Genomic DNA, 22,915 nt, shown 5'->3' on the forward strand with positions numbered 1-22,915 from the left:
CAACATCTGTCACCACAGATGCGCAACTCTGCACAGCCAACGATCCCTGCGTGGTGCTACCTGTCCAAATACAGGGTGACAGGTTTCCCTTCTCCCTGAGCGGGCTTTAGAGCAGTCATCACAGCTGCCTGGGAGACGGCCACTCAAAAACAGGCTACAACCACAGCCCGGGGGCCAGCGCCAAGTTCCCGAAGCCTCGGACATGTTTCCTACCCAGCAAGGACATCAGGTGACTTCCCTGAAGAGGAAAAACTACCCTCAAGGCCACTGAGAAAGCAGGTGTGATGCTTAATGGTGCTGCTGTCGTGACTGTGGGGAAAGCCAGGAGCCACAGATCGTGACTGTGGGCACAGTGCTCTGCCCCAGCACAGGGGAGGGGGCAGGGCTGTGAAGAATGTGGGGGACCATCTCAGTCACCCCAGAGAAAAAGTGGAAGCAAACTCACCCACCCAAGACACTCCAGGACTGTGGCTTTGAGAGACAGGTCCCCTCTCGGGACTCCAACAGGATTCGTAAGTGAGAGTGTTCAAACAAATCCAGTGTGAACACACATTCCGCAAACATTTACTGAAGCTTTGGTAACTGACGCTCTGTCTAGGTGCTTAGGAGACAATCGTAAGGAAAACAAGAAAGATAAGATACCTGCCCTTGTTAGCCCTTGTTATGCTCGTCAGTGTGTGTGTGTGTGTGTGTGTGTGTGTGTGTGTGTGTGTGGCCAGGGTTGGGGATGGTATGGGGAGACAGAGAGAGAAAATATACAAAAGACCTAATTATTAAGTAAGTAAGATCATATGTTAGAACATAAGTGGGGAACTCCAGATTGAAATCACCAGTTACCAGTGATGAGATCCCAGCAGCTAAGACCACGGAAGTGAAGACATACCAGAGAAGTTATACTATTTGATGGACAAAAGTGTGCACATTACAATGTAAATTGCAGGATCACGCTATCTGTGTCCCTTCTGTTCCCCCAAGGATTCTCAGCTGAAGAGGGGTGCCTGGCACAGGTCAGAAATTCAGCACGCTTTTACTGAAGAAGTGAAATGCTTGCCCAGCAAGGTCCTGCTTCCGCAATATCCCTGGCAGGTGACTCTCTGGATAGGACTGGAATTTTTCCAAAGGTGAGCAGCTGGGGCTTTTACATCAAATCCCAAGCAAAACCACCTCCCTCCCCCCGTCCCATACACACATTCTCCTCCAGGCACCTTTACAGTACTCCTGACCCGCTGAGGGTCACAAAGGTCTACTCGAATCAGCCAGCACACTCGGTGATCCCGCCCTTGCGAGCACAGCACCTAACATGATGTCTGGTCACAGAGTTCACGTCTCCTGTTGGCCACTCTCCTTCTACAGAGACACCTCCCTCTGTGCTCGGCATGCTCATGGAGCAGGGCCGTGCTGAGCACTGATCCAGCTGCTGGGATACCCAATGGAGCACAGCCTGTCCACAGGGCAGCAAACTTGAGAGGTGCAGTATCTTCAGTATTTTAGATATTCCAGAAGTACCTTATAAACCTCAATGCCGAGCTGGTTATTTTATTTGCCAAAAGTAATTTAAGTAGGTGCTTCGTATTATTTAGGAAGAAAATGTGGACAATACAAAGAAAGGGGTTACCCCAAATATCTGGCATGTTCCATCTGGAAGAAACGGTTATAAGAAATAGCATATGTAAAATGTGCTTCTTAAAGTTTCTTCATTAATTGAAGAAGCACATAATGCTAACATAATAATCTGTATATCATTAAATATTTAAGTTACTAATATATGTTCATATGTTTTTTTTTAATATTTTTTTTTTCAACGTTTATTTATTTTTGGGACAGAGAGAGACAGAGCATGAACGGGGGAGGGGCAGAGAGAGAGGGAGACACAGAATCGGAAACAGGCTCCAGGCTCTGAGCCATCAGCCCAGAGCCTGACGCGGGGCTCGAACTCCCGGACCGCGAGATCGTGACCTGGCTGAAGTCGGACGCTTAACCGACTGCGCCACCCAGGCGCCCTTGTTCATATGTTTTTTAAGACGTAAAATACACGATTATTTAACCAAGCCTAGAGGACAAAGTAAAAATATGGCGGTACGTGAGTTAAAGGGAGTTTCAATGAGTCCTCCCCTTCCCACTGTCTTTCACCTGCTTTTCTAAACTTTGGTTAAATATAAACTTACCTTATAGCTATTCCCTAAATAATTTACAACTGCTATCATATTCAGTTTTTTTTCCCCACTTACTTTATCTGTGGACTTGAGGGTTAAGTGTTATTACTTTTCACATAATTTAGTGCTTACCCGTCAGCAGATCCAGATTCTTCCTTAAGCTGACCCACAGTGAGGTTAAGGTCAAGGAAAGATTCATGACTTCTGGTCCAAACTGATAGCAACACGAACATATAAACAGTCAGGTCGTGGCTTGGAAGGGAAGGGAGAAGGTCAAAGATTACACAGTACGTCGTATACTGACGTCTATAAAACAAGGTTGAACACTCAGGGTTGACGTGGTGAGGGGTCAAGAGGAGGGGGGAGTCTTGCTTCAAAGACATACTAAAACCATCTCCTGATGAGAGTTTGTAGTCAATCAAGATTCCTTGGTGTTTTAAGGGTCTCCCAGACTACTGTCAATGAAGGGCTCTGAAATTATTCCATTGTGAAACCCATGACTGATTTTGTCACAAATGATAGCAAATGTTAGTAGAGAAGTTTGTGGTCACTGTATGTGAAGGACAGGGTTTGTGCATGTGTGTTGGAGAACATTCCTTGGGAAACGGAACTTTTCAGAGACACATCAGAATGCCTCTAATGGAGCCGGTCTGTTTACTGATTGATTTCCAAGACCGTTTTGTAAATAAAAACAGTAACCGGCCCATCCGGGAGAACCATTAGGCTGTTAACAGAGCTGTGTGGGAGGTATGGCCTTTGCCCTCTATCTCTGCTCTTTCCCTCCTCACACATAATCAATCTGAGCACCACCGCAGATAACATCTGCTCTCCGATACAGAATGTATCATATATACCCATCCATTTTTAGGGAAAATCATCTCAGACAGCTGGCATGAAATCAATGTCCACCTGAAAGGTACCTCTGAGAGCCATCTAATAAAATCCAAAACTACGGCCATGAATCCAAAACTACAGAAGTCCAGGCTGGTTTCTCTAAATAAGCCAGAGAGAAATATTCGGTGTGTGACATTTTATAAACCCACAGCTGTTGAACGACGTCTTTCGGTTACAAAGCTGAACCCAGGGGAGACTGGCATTTTCACAAGAGCATTTCCTTTCTGGACGGGAATGCATAGGATGCTTGTCATGGCCATTACCTAAGTACTGAGACTGGGTAATTAACTCACCATTGTGCACCTCGCTCAGTTCAGAAACCAAACTTTTACACCTGAAATCACCTTCCTTTCATGACCTTTCGCAGAAGTGAAGCTATTTAAAATCCTAGCGAAAAAATAAACATGCATGTTTTTCTGAACACTCCAGACTTATGGGTTCCAAAGATTCAAGGGTGTTCCCTCATTAGGATAGAGTTACATCGTTGCTGAAATAAAAGTTCTTAATGTAGCCTTTTGTGGGCACCTGGGTGGCTCAGTCGGTTAAGCGTCCGACTTTGGCTCAGGTCGTGATCTAACCGCTCATGAGTTGGAGCCCTGCGTCAGGCTATGTGCTGACGACTCAGAGCCTGGAACCTGCTTCGGATTCTGTGTCCCCCTCCCTCTCTGCCCCTCCCCTGCTCATGCTCTGTCTCTCGCTCTCTCTCTCAAAAATAAAGAAACATTAAAAAAAAATTTTTAAATATAGCCTTTGCCTACAGATCTCTGGATGTAAATTGTAGACTGATGTTAATGCAGTGGAAGAGTTTCGAGGCAGGGATATTTCCTTCATAAAATATTATGCATCAGAAGATGCATTCGAAGCTCTAAATATTTAGCGAAGGATAATCTGACATATTTACTAATATTTCCATCAAAAACAACAACATCTAAACTGTCACTTCAACAGTCTAGCTTCTTATGTTTTAGCATAGAGGAGTACTGGTTTACAGTCTCTTTTCTTTTTTAAAAAGAAACGTGTAGTGACGGCCGCCGAAATCGGGAGTGACTTGAGCCTGTGACTTGAAAATCACAACTCAGCCCTATTCCTATAGTGGTAAGAGTAACAGAAGCTTGTGATTCCTATAAGCTGGCTTCCCATAAGCCCTGAAACATTATAAGGCTTCCATTTTCATGACAAATGTTTGAAAACGCTGTTAAAATGGGATTCGTTTATTGACAACACAGGATTTTTTAAGTACTCGTTTTCCTCTCCTAAAAGGAAGACGTTTTTGCTGTGTTAATGTTCACATCTGTCAGTGACTGACAACTGGATCTGTTGAGTAAACATTTATTCTTTTTGACAAAGAAACTTCACGTAACGTTAAACTCTTAATGGAATTTTAGGATGGAGTGCAAGGGAATTTGGAGTGACTTCACAAACAATAATATCTAATAGCACACACACACCCTGAAGGTTCTCTTCCAGTGGCCCCGGGGAACAGGCCAGCCTTTGTATCAGCATGGAACAGACAGGCTAGAGCTTTTCAGGAAGAAAAAAAAATCAATACAGCGATATACAATGGTAGACAAAGCTACACGTGTTTACAGAGTTTTAGCACATAGTAACATCCGGTTCAAAAGCCTGTTGAACTTGGATCGGTGTTGGGACTCTCACAGGAAGCAACCCCCGACAAAATATCAACTCTTATGGAACAAGAAAAAAATTCTTTTGTTTAGACACAGACTATCAGTACAAAATATTCAAAACCTTTCTTGAAAGAAAAAGTAAATTCAAGGAAATATCTAATCACTAAGAGGAATGATGACTGTTTAAAACTTGGGCCTTGGGAGTTTGGCCTTGCACCTGTCTCCACCAAAGGAGATTAAAAAAAAAAAGACTGAGTTATAGTGTAAAATACACACACACACACACACACACACACACACACACACACACACACACACATATGAAAGAGCCCATAATCTGCACCAGCCATAATGATCTTGGTATGGTAACCTGGGTAATATCTACCCACCAGAATTTAGCCTTTGATGAAAATGGTCACACATTGATAGCTTTTGCTTTAAAAGCCTCTTTCCAAACAAATAGACATCAAATCAAAATGCACATTTTAAAATTAGAAAGGTTTTGCCAACTTGTCTTCCATATTTCCAAAGACTGAATCTCACTCAGAAATCTCACTTGTAGATGCTCCTGTCTCTAAGATATGTGACAAGATCTCATAAATGCTCAGTTCATATAATGATGGGTATTTGTGTGGGTACCAGGCACCTTCTCTTCTCCCTGACACTAAGCAGCTACCATGTGAAGGCTTAGATTTTACCTTCAATACATTTATACTCATTTGGAGTCTGCCAATTAAACACTCTTTTGAACCAGTAAATAAATGCGGGAGGCCGATGCTGACAGAAGAGAGCCATCCGCCATTCACACCTTAAACCTAAATGTTAGGAAGGCAATCTGATTCAAGTGTTCTACAGAAAGGGAATGGGGGGGGGGGGGGCGAAGTAACCTTAAACCCCGAGCCAACCCTTTCTACTTCACTCCCTGCTAGATGAGGATCTAAGTCTAGATTAGGTACTGGGAGTATTAGAGCAGATTTTCTACTCTGCCAATGTCCCTCTTTTCCTTCTTCTGCTTCTCCCCCTCCAAACTATCCCACTGAAACTTTCTATTTGTGTTTGTGTTTGTGTAAAATAGCTACCTTCTCTTTGTGCACCATTTCCATGCAACACAATAAATTACTGTGCATTATCATTAACCGTATCGCATGTGCCTGTGAATTTTAACTCATTCTAGCACTATAATTCTGTTCACTAAGATATACCCAGCCTTTCCCCGTCACACAGCATTTTCTTCAACTTACAAACTAAAATGGAATCAGATATAATATGTGGTCTTCTGTGACTTGGCTTCTTTCACTTGGCATATTGTTTCCAAGATTCACCCATACGTTTTACTTTTCATCAGATGGCAAAAGGATCTTGTCCATCTGTGATACTAGGACTTTGGGTTGGAAAACTGTCCTGTTTCAGACCACAAGTGGTTACACGGTAGGTGGTCACAGACAGGGACGTTAATCTGTTTGAATAGTTCACTAATCTTCTTGGCTTCGTGCTTTTACGAGTAAAATTTAACACTAAAAAAAAAGTAAACCTCCTAGCAAGTTTAATAGTCAATAATAATGAATTAAACTACATTGTTAGAGGAAAAGACACAAAACAAGTTAGTTGTTGCTTCTTTAAGTCTTTTGAGATACCAGAGTAACATTTGTTGCATTTGATAAACAACGTAACAGCTTATAACAAAAGCAACCACACCCAGAAGGCCTTCCTGGCACCATAAGAATATGATTTAAGGACTAAAAGAATGTGTTGTAACGTTATTAGTCAACAGTTCATTAGGCATTAAGTAATTTCTAATCAAGAACCCATCATCATTGAACCATCTGAATGTAAACTTGCTGCTACAAAACTTTCACAAAAGTTCTGGATAAAGCTTCAGTCTAATGAAGGCTGAGGAATGGTTTTACTTTGCATGCAGTCAGAGTTATCTGACTAGGGGACATCAAAAAATATAAAAAAGAAGGGGCACCTGGGTGGCTCAGTTGGTTAAGCATCCGACTTCAGCTGAAGTCATGATCTCACGGTTCTTGAGTTCTAGCCCCACGTCAGGCTCTGTGTTGACAGCTCAGAGCCTGGAGCCTGCTTCCGATTCTGTGTCTCCCTCTCTCTCTGCCCCTCCCCTGTTCACGCGCTCTCTCGCTCTCTCTCTCAAAAATAAATAAGCATTAAAAATATATAAAAAAAGAAAATAAGGGGTGTCTGACTGGCTCAGTCAGTAGAGCACATGACTCTTAATCTCATGGTCATGAATTCAAGCCCCACCTGGGCGTGGAGACTACTTTTAAAAAAGGGAGGGAGATGCTGTAAAAAAAAAAAAAAGAAAAGAAAAGAAAAGAAAATGATTCTTTTTCTTCATGTTTACCAATATCCTTTTCTGCTTTTAAGAGTTACAAAGTAAGTGAGTTGAATACACATACTTAGGGAAGTAAGTGAAAACTCCATCATTTGATTAGCCTGACTACATAATTCAACAAGGAATGAAAAAAAATAGGTTTTATATGATGGTAGGAGTTTTATATTTGGGTTTAATGCTGCTAAATAGTTTTTTCTCCTTACCTCTGCAAGGGGAAGAAGTTAACGCTTCTCTGCTTTTATATACGCCCTCATGGCCCAAGACAGAAAGGTCCTACCGGGGGAAGAGACCAGGGAAACTAGAGGCTTTGCTGGGCCGATGAAAACAGCAAGGCCCAGAGGCTCTAGACTCCAGGACCAGCCTTCTTCCCAGGTCTCTGGACTCTGACACACTGTTCCACCCCCTGCACCACGGCCCCTTTGCAAGGTGCAAAATGGATTTGAGACAAGCTTCCTCAGATATGCTTCCCGTGTCAGGATGCCTTCTGTGCAGGTCTGTCAAGGCCCTATGGAGAGGTGTCACCTTGAAGGACAGAGGGAAAAATGATCCTTGAGGCTCCTTCTCATGCTTCTTTTAAACAAAAGGACTGATGACCTTTCTAGGCAAGGACACAGCTCACCCACGTGCCCCCTTCACTTTATATTTTTCACCCCCTGGTACTCAGGCCCACAGCACTGCACCACACATGATGCTCCAAGATGCCAGATCTGCTGGGCCACCTGGAACCCCAACCAGGCACGATGCCCCCTGCACTGCCGAAGCTTTCTGCTTCTGTCACCTGTCCCAGCGCCTGCCCCAACCCAGGTGGAACACAGCCACCTGTTCTGTCACAGAGCCTCCTCAGGGGGCAAAGTCTCAGAACGCAAGCCACAGAAACTCAACAGTTAATACGCATTCCCTCTGGCTAAGTCACAGATATTAAATGTTGGCAGATGGAGTGTACCCAAAGCAAATCGGGGCTATTTTCAGTGTCTGAACTTTCTTTTTCCTCTGGGCCCCAGGAGCCCCTACTCTGACCATCTCCCTCCAGAACCACCTCCCCCCGCAAAGCAGACAACACTCCTAGGGCATGAAAGAGCCCGGGGGTTACCCACCCTGGTCACAGGATTTAAGAACACATGCCCTGTAGAGCCTGGTTTATTTGTTCTTTATTAAACTGTAAGATCACCATCCAATTTGTAAAGCCCCTCCTCCATAGAAAAGGTTCAATGGCATCATTTTAGAGGCCCACTTCAAAAGTCACAGTTGCATGTAAATTACATTTGAGAAACATGTCACCTTCTTTATAAGGCATGGAATTGTTAATATTCAAATGGGAGAACAAGGCCTCCTCCAAGGAGAGGACTAGAAGTCAGGAGCAGGGAGGTGGTGGGCAGAGGAAGGGGGGGAAGAGATGTCAATCACAGAATCTGGAATTGTGACATCTAGTTTCCTGAGAAATACACTATATATACATAATGAAAATGATCATGGTATAAATTAAGATTATGGTTTTCTGCCTTAAAAAAAAAAAAAAAGTCTGGCCAGCTGACATCGACCTTATCACCCCCATGGTTCCAAGTGGAAAAAAGCGTCACAGACGCAATTGTACAGCTTAGAACAATGCGTTCTTGTAAACAGCGCGAGGGTTTTTTTTTTTCCTCTCAAAGATAAATAAAGAAGGCATAACCTAGAAATAATATAACTACTTACGCACAACGAAAAAAGTTGGCAGTCGTGATCGGAGGTAGCCTTAAGGGTTTGCTTGTTTGTCTTTCCATTTTACAGAAAGGTAAATGAATAGGAAAGTGACCTGGAAAAAGTAAGCTACGAGCTCACGTGTTCACCTTGATCGCCGCCGCGGTCTTCCTTCCGAAATGTAGAAGGCAAAAAGCAAGCAAGCAAGGAGCCACTGTAAGACTAATTTCTAAGTTAAGAGCTAGAAAAAAATAATATTTAACTGATTACTGAGCACAAAAATTCTTTAATTGCTTTAATCAACTCAACTGCTAGCGGTAACTGCTAAGAAACCACAGACCGTAAACACGAAGCCTACTGCCTTGCCCTGAACCTTGAAGATATCAAGCCAGGAAAGGGGAAAGGGGGAGAGAGAAAATGAGTCTTCTGCAAAGATTACTGGGGCTGCTTCCGTCCAGCCCCCACCCGGAGCTGGATGGCCTACCTACCGGAGTGCAGGGAAGAGGACAGTCCCTGCCCACCCTCCCCAAGCTGTCAGGGCTCCCTGCCATGGGAGCATCCTCAGGGAGCCCCGGGTGAGGCCGCGGGGTAAACAAACGGTTTGCAGAGTTACACAAACTGCAAAGCCGACATCATTAGGTACATGCAATCAGGGAGAAGATGTCTCTGCAGAGGGAGACCTGCGTTAGATAAATACCTGAGAAATCCTTTAATGGAAGGGATGTACATTACGTGTAAGCAGACACTAGCACCTCCGAGGAAAAGCACGTAGAGTGTGACAGGGCCCAGAGAACAGGAAGAGAGACCATGATGTGGAAGACAATGGAACTTCCCTCTGACCTTTCACTGGCCCCAGCTCCTGACTCAGGGACTGTCCCTCCAGGAAAAATGCCTGTGCCTCCGCATCTAACATCTTCCAGGTCCTCAACATTCCTCTGAACCCTGGGAGGAGAGCAGCCACGGAATCCACGCCGGTGGACACGTTCCTTTCTGATTTTGGAAGTGGCATACAAGCTGATGCTTTCAGATTAAGATGTGTCCATTCGGAGGGGGGATCAAACATTTGTTCCGCACAAAGCCCCTTGATGCAGCAAGGGTGTGGGCAGGCCACCCCAGCATTCTTCACTAATGTATAGCCATCACCAATCCCATTACCAAAAAGAAAACACCTTGGAAGGAAAAAAATACCCTAGCCATCAGCGGACTGTGACCTGAGGATACAGAGGCTAATCTGTCATGAAGCCCAGTGTGCAAACTGAGAACCCCACTGTCCCTCACAAAGATGCAGCCCTGAGAATCATTCCTGTTTTTCTTTGGCCTCCTTCTGGCCTCATCAAATTACATGTTCTCGCGCCACAAATGGCCTCCAGGCACATGTACAAAAAAGTACATGGAGCCTATTCAAAAAGCAGAGATATGCCCTTACCAGAGAGTACTAGCTGAGTATTCTAATTCTTTCCTCCTGAGCTGAGCATACCAGACGTACCTGGGGTAAAGGGGAGTGGTCATCTTTTTCAGGATCAACAGATAGAGTGTATTTGATATCTACCCTCTAAGGGTTCAAGGGTTCCACTAAAGGTGTGTGTGGGCGGTGGGGAGGGGGGGACTACTTAACTATATAAGCTTTGAATTTGGATTGTGAAAGGCAAACCTTTCTAGCCATTTTGCATTTGTTCATACTCCTTCACCTTCTCTTGGATTGAGTCAACCTGAAAATTTCACAATTTTGAGGTGGGTGGTTTTGGGAGCAATAGTATTTGCATTTGTTTGAGGGTGTTTTATTTGGGAGCACCAAGGGGGCACTTTCTACCCAAGCCATGTCAGGTCAGCAAGGAGTGGTGAGGACAGTGACTTAATTCTGCTCCGCAAGCCAGACAGATGAAGGAAAGGACAGAAAATGGGAGACAGACCTGTGTATCCACATCAAGCTGGAGTCCCCTTGCTGAGGAGCTGGGACAAGGAAACCCTACGCAGGTCCCTCCACCCCCAGGTCTCATGACCACGTACTAACGGGTGCTGACGGATCCCGGGCACTCTTGTGGATATTTAAACCACACTGCAGGCTTAGGGAATGTCATCAACAACCAGAAATAGTGCCATTTCAATCCAGAACCCAGGCTCTGAGCAACCCTCAAGTGGGTGAGAAAGGTAAGGAATGCTCCAGGCAGGATCAGTTCTCCATGACTTAGGAAAAGATTAGGAGGGCAACAAAAGCAGGGAGAGGGGTCACATTTCAGAAGTGACTCTCACGGCCCATCTCTCAGACCTTCGATGGTGCAGGCACTTGCTTGATCATCTGGTGACCGGGGAAATGGCCTGGTTCCTGGCCGGAGAACAACGTCCTTCCCCAAACCATTCTAAACTGGCCCTAGGAGTGGATATATACACACAAATCTGGATTATTTTTCCCCAACACAAATAAGAGAGAGGGTTTTTTTGTTGGTTTTTTTTTTTACCGTATTAAAAAGGGGCGCCTGGGTGGCTCAGTCAGTTAAGCATCCAACTTTGGCTCAGGTTATAATCTCAGGGTCTGTGAGTTCGAGCTCTGTGTCGGGCTCTCTGCTGACAGCTCAGACCCTGGAGACTGCTTCAGATTCTGTGTCTCCCTCTCTCTCTGACCCTCCCCCACTCATGTTCTCTCTCCATCTCTCAGAAATGAATAAACATTAAAAAAATTAAAAAAAAAATAGTCGCATGGAGATCACCCGTGTTCTCAGGTCCCACACACTAAGACCAAGGTGCTTCCCTTCAGTGAGCACCCTTCTTTCAAGATCTGTTCAGAAAGGTTGAGAGGTATAAAAAAGATGTTTAACTCTATGGCTAACAAACCACAGAGTAAGAACTATTTGCAACAATGATACTTATTCTCAGTCTTGTCAGATGAGCCAAGGAAACCATGTTGCACCTTCAAGATGCCCTCACCTGGCTCTGTTCTCCTCGCCTTAAACTGGTGTTACCTGGACAGGGCTGCAATGAACAAGACCTCGAGTTAGGTCACGTGCTAAAAAATCTAACACTCATCCATACACCTCAGCAACATGCTTTGGATGCATGCTTAAGGAGGCTGTACTTGCCGAGGCCTACAAATGCTTGGGATTTCTGGGGCAACCCTGGACCATGCACAGTGACCGAAGAGTAAGAGAACTAGGGTAAATTGAAAAACCAGCCATGATTAGATTAGGCAGCCAACCCACACGTCAGTACACCCAGCCCAGCGACTGGTCACGGAGGTGCGCTTTATTTGAAGGAAACCCAATGCCCAGATTCCAGATTTACCATAAAGATCCATTATTGGCCATCTCATATGGTCAGATCTCCTGCCTCTTTCCCTTCCTGCCTGGGGCACAGATCATGCCAGCAGAAGGGAAATCAACATAGGTTGCTGAATATTAACGTTAATAGTATAACGTAGCAGGCTAGACTGCTTTACTCACATTATCTAATTCAATCCTCAAAATACCTTGAAAGGCATTTATTTATTCCCATAGTACTGACGAGGACTCCAGTCAAGCTCTGTAAAAGCCCTTGGAGCTACAAAGTCTGTTGGATCCCAAACCCCTATAGGACTGATTAACACCATCTCCTATAATTAGTATCCAAATGTACAATTTGCCACCCTTTCCCTGTAAGGACATTATTTTGAACTCTGGATTACCTAGCACTGAAATCTGTGACTATATTCTAGTTGTGCTATTACCTGATGTTCCCAAATTCAGGGCACACACACAACTTTCATGTGCTGCCGTGGAATAGGAAACTGTAACATCTGACAGAAAGAAGGATGAAGAAACTCACAGTTCAAAAAGAATCTGCAAGTACCTGCCTGGGTACATTCAATTCTTGCTACAAAGTAGATATACAGTGTACTGTTTCCAAAAACAGCCTTTACATAAGAAAATTAGATTCAGTTCCTTGTAACAAGATGTCATGCTGATGAGTTGGAGGTTAATTACCAGAAGACAGTAACCAATCAAGGCAAATTTCAGTTGTAAAACTGGGTTTTAAGATTGTAATCATAAAATTACAAGCTACCAGGAACTAGGAACTACTTACCCTGTTTAACTGCTTGCCCCTTTCCAAACACACACACACACACACACACGTGTATGTGTGTGCGTGCGCGTGTATTCTTTTCAGTTTAATCCAAGTCATCAAAAAACTAGACACATTATAAACTTTCAGTTTCAAATGGTAAATGTTTAGAATTATAAAAACTCAGGTAAGGATGTCTATACATTAGACCCCGAACTACAGCAGGGGATTAAGTATGAGTGAAACTAGTGTAAAAAGCTCAACAACATCATTAGTATTTTGGCCAATTCTGATCACCTAGGTTGGTACCTCATCCTGACACTGTTCTTTCTAGAAGTAAAAGGAAAAAAAAAAAAAAGATTGTCACATATTCTATACTCCCAAATGGGGCAGGATTCCCCTAGATCTCTTCTGTTTACTGCAATGAGAAGAATGCCAGATCTCTGCACCATGTATAAACTAGTCTCCAAGGTGGAGAAAAACTTTTTATACCTAAAAACTGAATTTAAATGCCATACTGTTTGTGACAGACCAATCATAAAGTGTATGTGCACACAGTATGTAAATAACTTCTATCTTAGGAGGAAGGCAGGAGTTTGAGAGAGAGAGAGGTTTAAATATATATCAGCTGACTTTGTTTTTAATGTTTTTATTTATTTTTGAGGCAGAGAGAGAGACAGAGCATGAGCAGGGGAGGGGCAGAGAGACAGGGAGACACAGAATCTGAAGCAGGCTCCAGGCTCTGAGTTGTCAGCACAGAGCCCGATGCGGGACTTGAACTCACAGACCACGAGATCATGACCTGAGCTGAAGTCGGACGCTTAACTGACTGAGCCACCCAGGCGCCCCTATATAAGCTGACTTTGTGACAAAAGCACTTTCGGGGAAATAGCAACAGTATGCTCCACAAAATTCACCAAGTGGTTCCTCATAAAAACAACAGGAGTTTACATCACCTGAACATACAGGAACTTCTTTAGACTAGATTAAAATTAAATGCCATCACAGGGTGGTAAGGCAGTTGTTGGTACTATCCAGTACAGGAAAAAGTTTTGAAACAGAACTACACTTTATCTTTAAGAAACAGAAGATTGCATTTCAGCTTAAAGTTAAAAAAACAAACAAACATGGAAACCTTCTTAACATCATGAACAAGGCAAGAAAGTTTCCTATCACTGCACTTATTCAGCTACTGCAATAAGGCAAGAAAAGGAAAAAAAGATTGGAAAGAAAGAAATAAAACTGTCCTTATTTGCAGATGGCATTGTTTATGTATAAAATCCTGAGAAATTCAGGGGCGCCTGGGTGGTTCAGTCGGTTGAGCATCCGACCTCAGCTCAGGTCATGATCTTACGGTTTGTGGGTTCGAGCCCCGCATCGGGCTCTGTGCTGACAGCTCGGAACCTGGAACCTGCTTTGGATTCTGTGTCCCCCTCTCTCTGCCCCTCCCCCACTCAAGCTCTGTCTCTGTCAAAAGTAAATAAACATTAAAAAAAATTTTTTTTTAAATCCTAAGAAATTATCCCAAAAAACTAGTGAGTTCAACAAGTTGTATCTTCATATACTAGCAATGAACAACAACAACAACAACAACAACAAGCTAAATACTTAGGTATTAACTCCAACAAACATATACAGGACACGTATGTTGAAAACTACAAATTGCTCATGAAAGAATTCGAAGACGAACCATATTCAAAGAATAAAAGGCACCATATTCAAAGAATAAAAGATTCAACCTCCTCAAGATAGCAACTCTCCCCGCACAACTTATATACAGATTTACTGCCATTCCTAAGCAAAATGCCAGTGTGGTATTTAAAAAAAAAAAAAAATTAATGTTTATTTGTTTTTGAGAGACAGAGAGAGACAGAGTACAAGTGGGGGAGGGGCAGAAAGAGAACGAGATACAGAATTTGAAGCACGCTCCAGGCTCTGAGCCGTCAGCATAGAGCCCAATGTGGGGCTTGAACCCACAAACCGTTGAGATCATGAGCTGAGCTAAAGTCTAGTGCTTAACCGACTGAGCCACCCAGGTGCCCTGCCAGTGTGGTATTTTAAAACGCAGACAAGTTTATTCAAAAATTTACACTGAAAGACAAAGGACCATAATAGTTAAAACAATTTTGAAAAAGAAGAATGAAGTGGGAGGAATCAGTTTACCTGATTTCAAAATTTACTACTCAGTTACACTAACGAAAACTGTGTGAAACAGCAGATCAGCGGAATAGACCCACACAAATTTAGGCATGACTAATTTTTGACACAGGTGCCAAAGCAATTCGATGTAGGAATGATAGCTTTAACTAAAAATGATGCCGAAGTAGACAACCCCAGGCAAACACAAAAACAAAAACACTTCAACCTAAGTCTTATGCCTAATAAAAAAATTAACTCAAAATGGCTCATGGACTTAAATAGAAAACATAACGCTACAAATCTTTTCGGAAAAAAAAATAAAAGAAAATCTTTGGGGGCGCCTGGGTGGCGCAGTTGGTTAAGCGTCCGACTTCAGCCAGGTCACGATCTCGCGGTCCGTGGGTTCGAGCCCCGCGTTGGGCTCTGGGCTGATGGCTCAGAGCCTGGAGCCTGTTTCCGATTCTGTGTCTCCCTCTCTCTCTGCCCCTCCCCCGTTCATGCTCTGTCTCACTCTGTCCCAAAAATAAATAAAAAACGTTGAAAAAAAAAAATTAAAAAAAAAAAAAAGAAGAAAATCTTTGGGGGCTAGCACTAGGGAAAGTTCTTAGGCTAGACATCGAAAGCATATACCATAAAAGGAAAACTGATAAAATTTCCAATTTAAATAAATAAAACTTAAACAAAATTCAATAAAACTTAAAACTTTTGCTTGGCACAAGACTTTATTAAAAAGATGAAAAGACTAGCTACAGACTGGGAGAACATGTTTATAAAACATATATCCAACAAAGGACTAGTCTCTGCAATGAAAGAGCACTGAAAATTCAACATTAAAAAAAACAACGCAACCAGAAAATCAGCAAAAGACACGAATAGGTGCTTCACCAATGAGGATATACAGAGAGCAAATAAACACCTGCAAAGGTGTTCAACATCATCAGCCATCAGGGAAATGCAAATTAAAACCACGATGAGATATCAGTCCATATCTATCAGAATAGGCTAAAATAAAAAACAGTGATGATACCAAATGTTGGCAAGGATGTGGAGAAGGTGGGTCATTCACACATTGCTGGTAGTTATGTAAAATGGAAAATAGTTTGGCAATTTCTTAAAAAATTAAATATGCATCTAGTATATTACCTAGCAATTGCACTCCTGGGCACTTTCCCCCGAGAAATAAAAACTGACATTCATGCAAAAACCTATACATGAATGTTTATAGCAACTTTTTTTTTTTTTAACAGCCAAAAACTGGAAACAATCCAGATGCTCTTCATGGGATGAACAGTTAAATAAACAGTGGTAAATCCTTACTATGGAATACTATTCAGGAATAAAAAGGAACATATAGCAGCCTGGATGAATCTGGAAAATTAGGCTGAGGGGGAAAAAAGCCAATCCCCAAAGTTACATATTATAATTCCATTTAAAGAACATATTTAAAATGACAACATTTTAGAGATGGAGAGGAGAATACTTGTAACCGGGGTTAAGGAGGGAGCAGGGGGGGAGGGAAGTGGAGTAGCTTATAAAAGGGCAATAGGAGATACCCTTGTATGAGGAAAACGTTCTGTATTTTGGTTGTACCCATGTCAATATCCTGCTTGTGATGCTGTAACACAGTTTCAAAAAATATTACTATTGGGGAAAGTGTGCACGGGAGCTCTCTGTGTTATTTCTTCTAATCACATGTGAATCTACAATTATCTCAAAATAAAAAAAAATTTAATGGAAAAAGTCTTTCAACAAATAAGTTAACTTGCAATCGTCCAGCAGCCTAGGCAGACAAATGGCTTCTTGCAAATCACATCATTTCCTGATTGATGTAGGCCGTCCAGATGTAAAACATATTCTGTCCATGCATTACCACTTCATCAAGAAGTCACAGCTCCAAAGAGGTTAATTTTTAAGCCTCTATTTAGAAATCCCATCTTTAAGCTAAATTGCATTTGTAGCAAAAGGACCATTTCAGTTATAATAGTTTAGGATTATATATTATGAAAACAATAAACTAAAGGGGTAGCTCAAAAAACAAGCAATCACAGTAATTAGCACAAAAGAATTTCTGAGCCGATTATTGAGCAACTTTCTGAAGAAACAAGACTATTTTAAACTAAAAGAATGCATACCCAAGACATGTTTATGGCAGGGTTATTTGTAATACTAAAAAATTGAAAACAATCTAACTGCCTAATTTGGAATGATTAAAGAAATTTTGCCCATCATTCTAGCATTATGCAATGGTTAAAAATAACAAGGTAGATCCATATGGACTGATAGTGAATAAATAATAATTAAGGTAAGTTATTAAGCTGAAAAAAGGAATAGAACAATGCAAAAGAATGATCCCATTAACACTATATAGTTTAAAACTACAGATTAGAGTATGTGCATACATGATGTAAATGAGGGAATGTTTTCAAAGTTATTTGTAATAAAGACTTGAAGGGGAAAGGGACGGTGAATTGGATGGGTGAAGGAGGAATGGCTTTATGCTAAAGACAATGAAAAAGGTATTCTTGGGTCGCCTGGGTGGCTCAGTTGGTTAAGTATCAGACTTTGGCTCAGGTCAAGATCTCATAGTTTGTGAGTTGAAGCCCTGAGTTGGGCTCTGCACTGACAGTGCAGAGCCTGCCTAGGATTTTTTCTCTCTCCCTCTGTCTCTGCCCCTCCCCTACTTGATCTCTCTCTCTCTCTCTCTGTCTCAAAATAAACTTTAAAAAAATATATTCTTATTGTAAGAAAAAAAAAACAAACCCAATCAATCACAACACATAAAAATTTAGATGTCTATCAACTCTGATTAAAATAAGATGTGTTAAGGGGCAACTGGGTGGCTCAGTGGGTTAAGTGTCCAACTTCGGCTTAAGTCATGATCTCACAGCTCGTGGGTTCAAGCCCTGCATTTGACTCTCTGCTGACAGCTCAGAGCCTGGAGCCTGCTTCAGATTCTGTGTGTGTCTCTCTCTCTGCCCCTCCCCCACTTGTGCACTGTCTCTCTCTCAAATACAAACAAACATTTAAAAACATTAAAAAAAAAATAAGATGTATTTTCCACATAATTCAACTGAGTTAAAAAAAAAAAAGTTACTTCCTTTCATATCATCCCCAAAAGCACAGATTCAGGTTTTAATCCAAATCTGTCACTGAATTGTTCCTTCTTTAAAAAAATTTTTTTTGAATGTTTTATTTATTTGAGAGAGAGACACACAGAATCCGAAGCAGGTTCCAGGCTCCCAGCTGTCAGCACAGAGCCTGATGCGGGGCTTGAACTCACGAACTGTGAGATCATGACCCAAGCCAAAGTCAGTCGCCCAACCAACTGAACCACCCAGGGACCCCTGAATTGTTCCTTTTTAAAAAGTGAGTAGATCAGGGGCTCTCAAACTCCAGTCTTTCCAGGAATCCTGTGTTTTAACAGGAAAGTTATTTGCTCCCATAGATTTGAAACATGCGGGTTAAAGCAGACACAGGAAGGGAGTATAGTGATCAACCTTTCATTTGGCTAGTGCATGAAAAGATGCTCTGCGCATTTCAGAGTTTGAGAAATTCTGAACTTGACCCCCTTGCCTTTGCAATATCCCAAAGTTGTCCATATTATCCATCAAGTTGACAAAGACAGGCAAGGGACCCAACATGGCCTGTGCACCTGGCGCAAAGAGAGCACGGGGCACTCTTCCACATATAAGGCACATGTGACCTGCATATGCAAAAAGGAGCTGTAAAATCTGCAAGGTATGCAAAATTCCAAGTGGTTTAAATATTTGCTCCACAATCTTGTTTATACTATTAATTTACCAACACAGATTAAAAGCGATTAACTCATCATTTCAATTCAGAAAGGATTCGATAAACAGTAAAAATACAGCCAAGTACTACCTTACAAAAGTTCAGTGAAGTAAATCTAAGCTGAAAACCGAGAAACTGGGTTCCCACATGTTATAAGCAGAGTCTGTACCAGTTACTTGGTAGTTCTCCATAAAAGGTAAAAATCTTCTAATGGATTGAAGTATAATCTGAAGTGGAACATTAGTAATTTTCAGGGGACATTTAGTTCTAGCGAAAGTGATCAGACTAGCCCCCTACATACCAACCCCAATTTATCCCTTTTTTTCCAAAAATTTAAAAATGTGTCTCACCTGATGAATCTTCAAGATAAACTTTAGAATCACTTTATCAAAGTCCAAACAAATTGTAGAAGCAGGAAAATTGTTTTTAAATTATAAATCCATTTGGGAAAGAGTGACATTGGTAATCGTCTAGCTTTCCATCCCGGAAAAATGACATTTAATTTTATCTGAATCTTCTTTTCTGTATTTATCAGTAAGATAGTGTACATTTTCCATAAATACGTCCTGCACATGTCCTATTAGAGTTATTCCTTGTTATCTAGATTATATAATTAAAGAGAAACGCAGGGTTATTAATTCCAAATATATTAAGCAATTCAATTAAGTTATCCATCTGAACCTTAAGGGGATCCTTCAGGAGCTAACCTGCCTGAATGAATTGTGAGGAATGATTTGTAATTAGCATGTTAATTTCACCTGTAAATAGGAAATTATGAAACTCTTCAAAGTACTTAAAAGAGTTCTATCAAGTAGGCTCCATATTCACCTTACAGTCTTATTTACTGGATTAACTTACACTATCCAGAATTATTAAATCTGATAATACATTGCAGAAACACCTAGAATAGTGTCTGACACACCAAGATAGATATTCAGTAAATATGAATGTTTTGCTGCTGTGACGTAGAGAAAAATGCCCGCTGGCTCCATTCTTGGCCACTAACTTTGAATACATGGTGTTAAAGTGTAGGAGGAGTGTCCTCTGCAAAGAGCCCACGGCACCCCCTGTCTGGAGGCTGTCCTGTGGGGAGGCAAGGCTCTCCAGAGGACAGCCCCATAAAGCTGTGTGCAGGTGACTCACAACAGCAGGACATCCCCAAGCCAGAGGACTCGGTGAGCCTTTTAATGATCACAACAGCCCAAGGAACTCCAGATCCCCATGCAGACATGTCCACTGAGGCCTGGAAGGAAAATTCCACCCCTCATTAACTCATCTCTGACCTTTCTTCGCTCGGGCTCTCTCTGTCCATGTCCCCCCTCTGCTCCGTCAGGACTTCCCGACAGACAGGCAGCCTGCTCACGTGTTCCCTCTACTGGAAGGAAGGCTGTCCTTCCCAGAGTTGCGGTAGCCCCAGCCTAGGCGACCATGGAGGTCTCCCTCCTCCATAAACAAGCCCACTGCGACGTTATTGCCGCGTCGGACTCTGGAGAAAGGGCTGGTATTTTTAAATGAGAGTTCCGCATCAGGCAAGAGTGGGAGATGTGTCGCTCAAGGGGATAAAATCTCAGAGTGGTTACCTGACACTTAAAAGGCGTCAAGGCCTCTGACTAGCTGTGTCACTAGAGCAACGTACTTCAACCTCTCCCTGGCTCAGTTTCTTCATCTGTAAAATGGGCGTGGCCATAACGTACCTAATGAGGTTGAGGGTTAAAGAAATTAGTATTTTTGAAGCGCTTGTGTTGGTACCTAGCACAGAGCAGTGCTCTGTAACTATTTCTTGAATGAATGAGATCAAGTAAGCAAAAGTCTACCCTAAACTTAAGAGGTGTTGTTTTTTTTTTAAGTCAGTCAAAATTTTAAAAAGCTAAATTTTAGATCCCACCACATTTTACAGGTCATTACTAAACATGGGGTGCTGCTATCATTCACTTGTGCTGGATTACATAACACACAAAAAAACTTATTCTCCTGGGAATTTCCAGACCTCTGTAGCACAGCCAAGATACGCTGACCTTGAATACATTGTTCTTGAACAAAGTGGATGTGCTGAACACTGAACTGATGTTACTGCTTCGTACCTAGCACACGACGCTGAATGCTCTCACGCTCAATTATCTGACAGTGATGTTAGTATGTGAGAATAATACATAATTTTTAATCTTATTTAAAATGTATTATGCACTCCCAGAGCACTTACAAGGAACTACTCTTTTGCTCCTCAGGGTTTGCTATCTGTTCATCAGCAGAAAGACAGCTGGTTTGGGGCTCCTGGTGGGTTTTTCCATTGTTTTCAAAAGACAGAGAACTACCCACATGGTAACTTACAGCGATGCTACAGTGATCAGTCACTGAAAATCACACAGAAAAGGTTGCCGCCCGAGATCCAACTCCGGCAGCTCCCGCTGCAGGGCTGCTAGGGGGCTTTTGCTAGGGTCCCTGGGAAGGTGGCTCCGTGCGGGACAGATGTGCAAGGGAACACTGTTGGTCAGACGAAAACAGCCTCACTTCCTTACTCCACTAAAAGGACCCCTGAGGTCGAGGGGAGCTGGCCAGAGTCACATGGCCAATCAGAGGTTGGCCTCTGGGGTCGAGGGGAGCTGGCCAGAGTCACATGGCCAATCAGAGACCAGTGTACGTCTACCCAGCCCAGGGCCACCCCCACCCTGCTTCCCTGGAAAGCGTCCTTCCTAATGTCAAGGAGCCTTTGGACTTGAGAGAGTCTAAGAGCCTCTGTGCCCAGTGGGCGTCTGCATCGTTCGGCTAAATAAATCACAGCCCCTGTCAGGGCCTCAGTCTTCTCACCTGTAAAGTGGAGGCGTGGGATCGAAAGATGGCTGCCACCAGGAGTGCAGGTCATGAATGATGCAGAATAAAATGAGACACCATAAACTAATAAGCTAAGTGCACAGCTTTGTGTCAAGGATTATGAGAAAGGAGCAGAGGCATCCAGACGCTCTCAGGTTTCCAAATAATAAAACGGAAGTCGATAAAGACAGACTGAACCGTCTTACACCTTCTCCATTTCCCACCGGAGTGAGGACACCAAAGATGTGGTTGCAGCATGGCGGTGAGCTTGGCCGATACCTCTCTCCAGCAGCCTTCAGGCACAGCTGATGGTGCTGCCCACGGATCCCCGCTTGTGTCCACAGGTCAGGGGTATAACTGACCATCTCTGCTCTGTTTTCCTCCCACAGACTAGTCCAGACCCTGGTCTCCTTAAGCTCTGCACTGTCACTGCTGAATGCCCCACCTGGTAGTGGCAGGTGCCCAATAACTGAAAATACCCCTCCCATCCCCAACCCACACACATTCGGAAATAGCATCCATGGGTCTTAATACTGTGAGGTGCTACTTTCCTCTCCCCTGTTCCCCAGTCCATTCATCCAGAGCCTACTGTGAGAGTCTCTGCGTGGGACCCTAACAGTGAACACAGGCGACTTTTTGGAAAAATAATGCAGTGGCCCCAAGCTGCTTCTCTCCGCATCCAGCATGACTATCGGCAGCTCTGTCTTGCATCTGTGTTCTTCTCTCTTCCTTAAAAGGCTAGCCTCTCCATTCGTTGTCAGGATTTGCTTGCCTAGCCCCTGTGCTGGCCACAGTGTCCTCCATGACTTTGGAGAGCTCCCACAATATACACCACTCCTTAGCTGCTCTATCTATCACTGACACGCAGCCTGGAATGCCAGAACCACCTGCACCCTTGAGAATCGTCTTTGGCCACCATTCCTTCCTCAGATAGGACACTAAAGCCTCCTGACACGGGCTATGAGGCTGTGTCCTTGACCAATACTTTGCTTCATAAGGGTCTCCGCTGTGCCCCGCTCTCCCGCCACCTTCGCCAAACTCCCAAACCCTGCAATGAATTCAAGGCATGTTTTTCCCTCTTTGGAAGGTTATAACTAACAGCCCTGAAACTTTGAACTTGGAAAGTGCATGCATCTACTATACTAAGTTCCAGAGTCACGTGAATTAAGGGATGGTCCACCGAAAACAAACCACACTGAGCAGCTCAAAGGAATGACTGCATTTGGGACAAGTGCAACATCCAAATGAAGGCCGTGATTAGGAATTGAGTATGCTTCAGAACGCCCCGCCCCTCCGACCCCCGACCCCTGCGGTGACACACGTGGGCTGACGCAGTATCTAAGCACACCCCAGGAAGCAAACCGCAGCCCTCCCTGGCGCCCGGTGATTACAGGGCAAGGCTGAACGCAGCAGCAAGAACTGAGAAACAAAGCCTTCTG

The 22,915-nt window shown here is 43.1% G+C and overlaps 1 protein-coding gene across 2 annotated transcripts in view; it reads right to left on the reverse strand.

Moving 5' to 3' along the window:
• Window positions 1-22,915, reverse strand: part of IGF1R (insulin like growth factor 1 receptor) — a 309,638-nt gene that overhangs the window by 165,949 nt on the left and 120,774 nt on the right. The window contains exon 2 of one of the 2 annotated variants that reach the window (XM_047862426.1): window positions 2,286-2,405. The exons of the other annotated variant lie outside the window; for it this stretch is intronic. Coding sequence (XP_047718382.1) covers window positions 2,286-2,352 — 67 coding nt within the window. The 5' untranslated portion in view covers window positions 2,353-2,405. The remainder of the gene's footprint in view (window positions 1-2,285; window positions 2,406-22,915) is intronic. 2 annotated transcript variants of the gene reach the window in all.

The sequence above is a fragment of the Prionailurus viverrinus genome, chromosome B3 (assembly GCF_022837055.1).
Source record: "Prionailurus viverrinus isolate Anna chromosome B3, UM_Priviv_1.0, whole genome shotgun sequence".
NCBI lineage: Eukaryota > Metazoa > Chordata > Mammalia > Carnivora > Felidae > Prionailurus > Prionailurus viverrinus.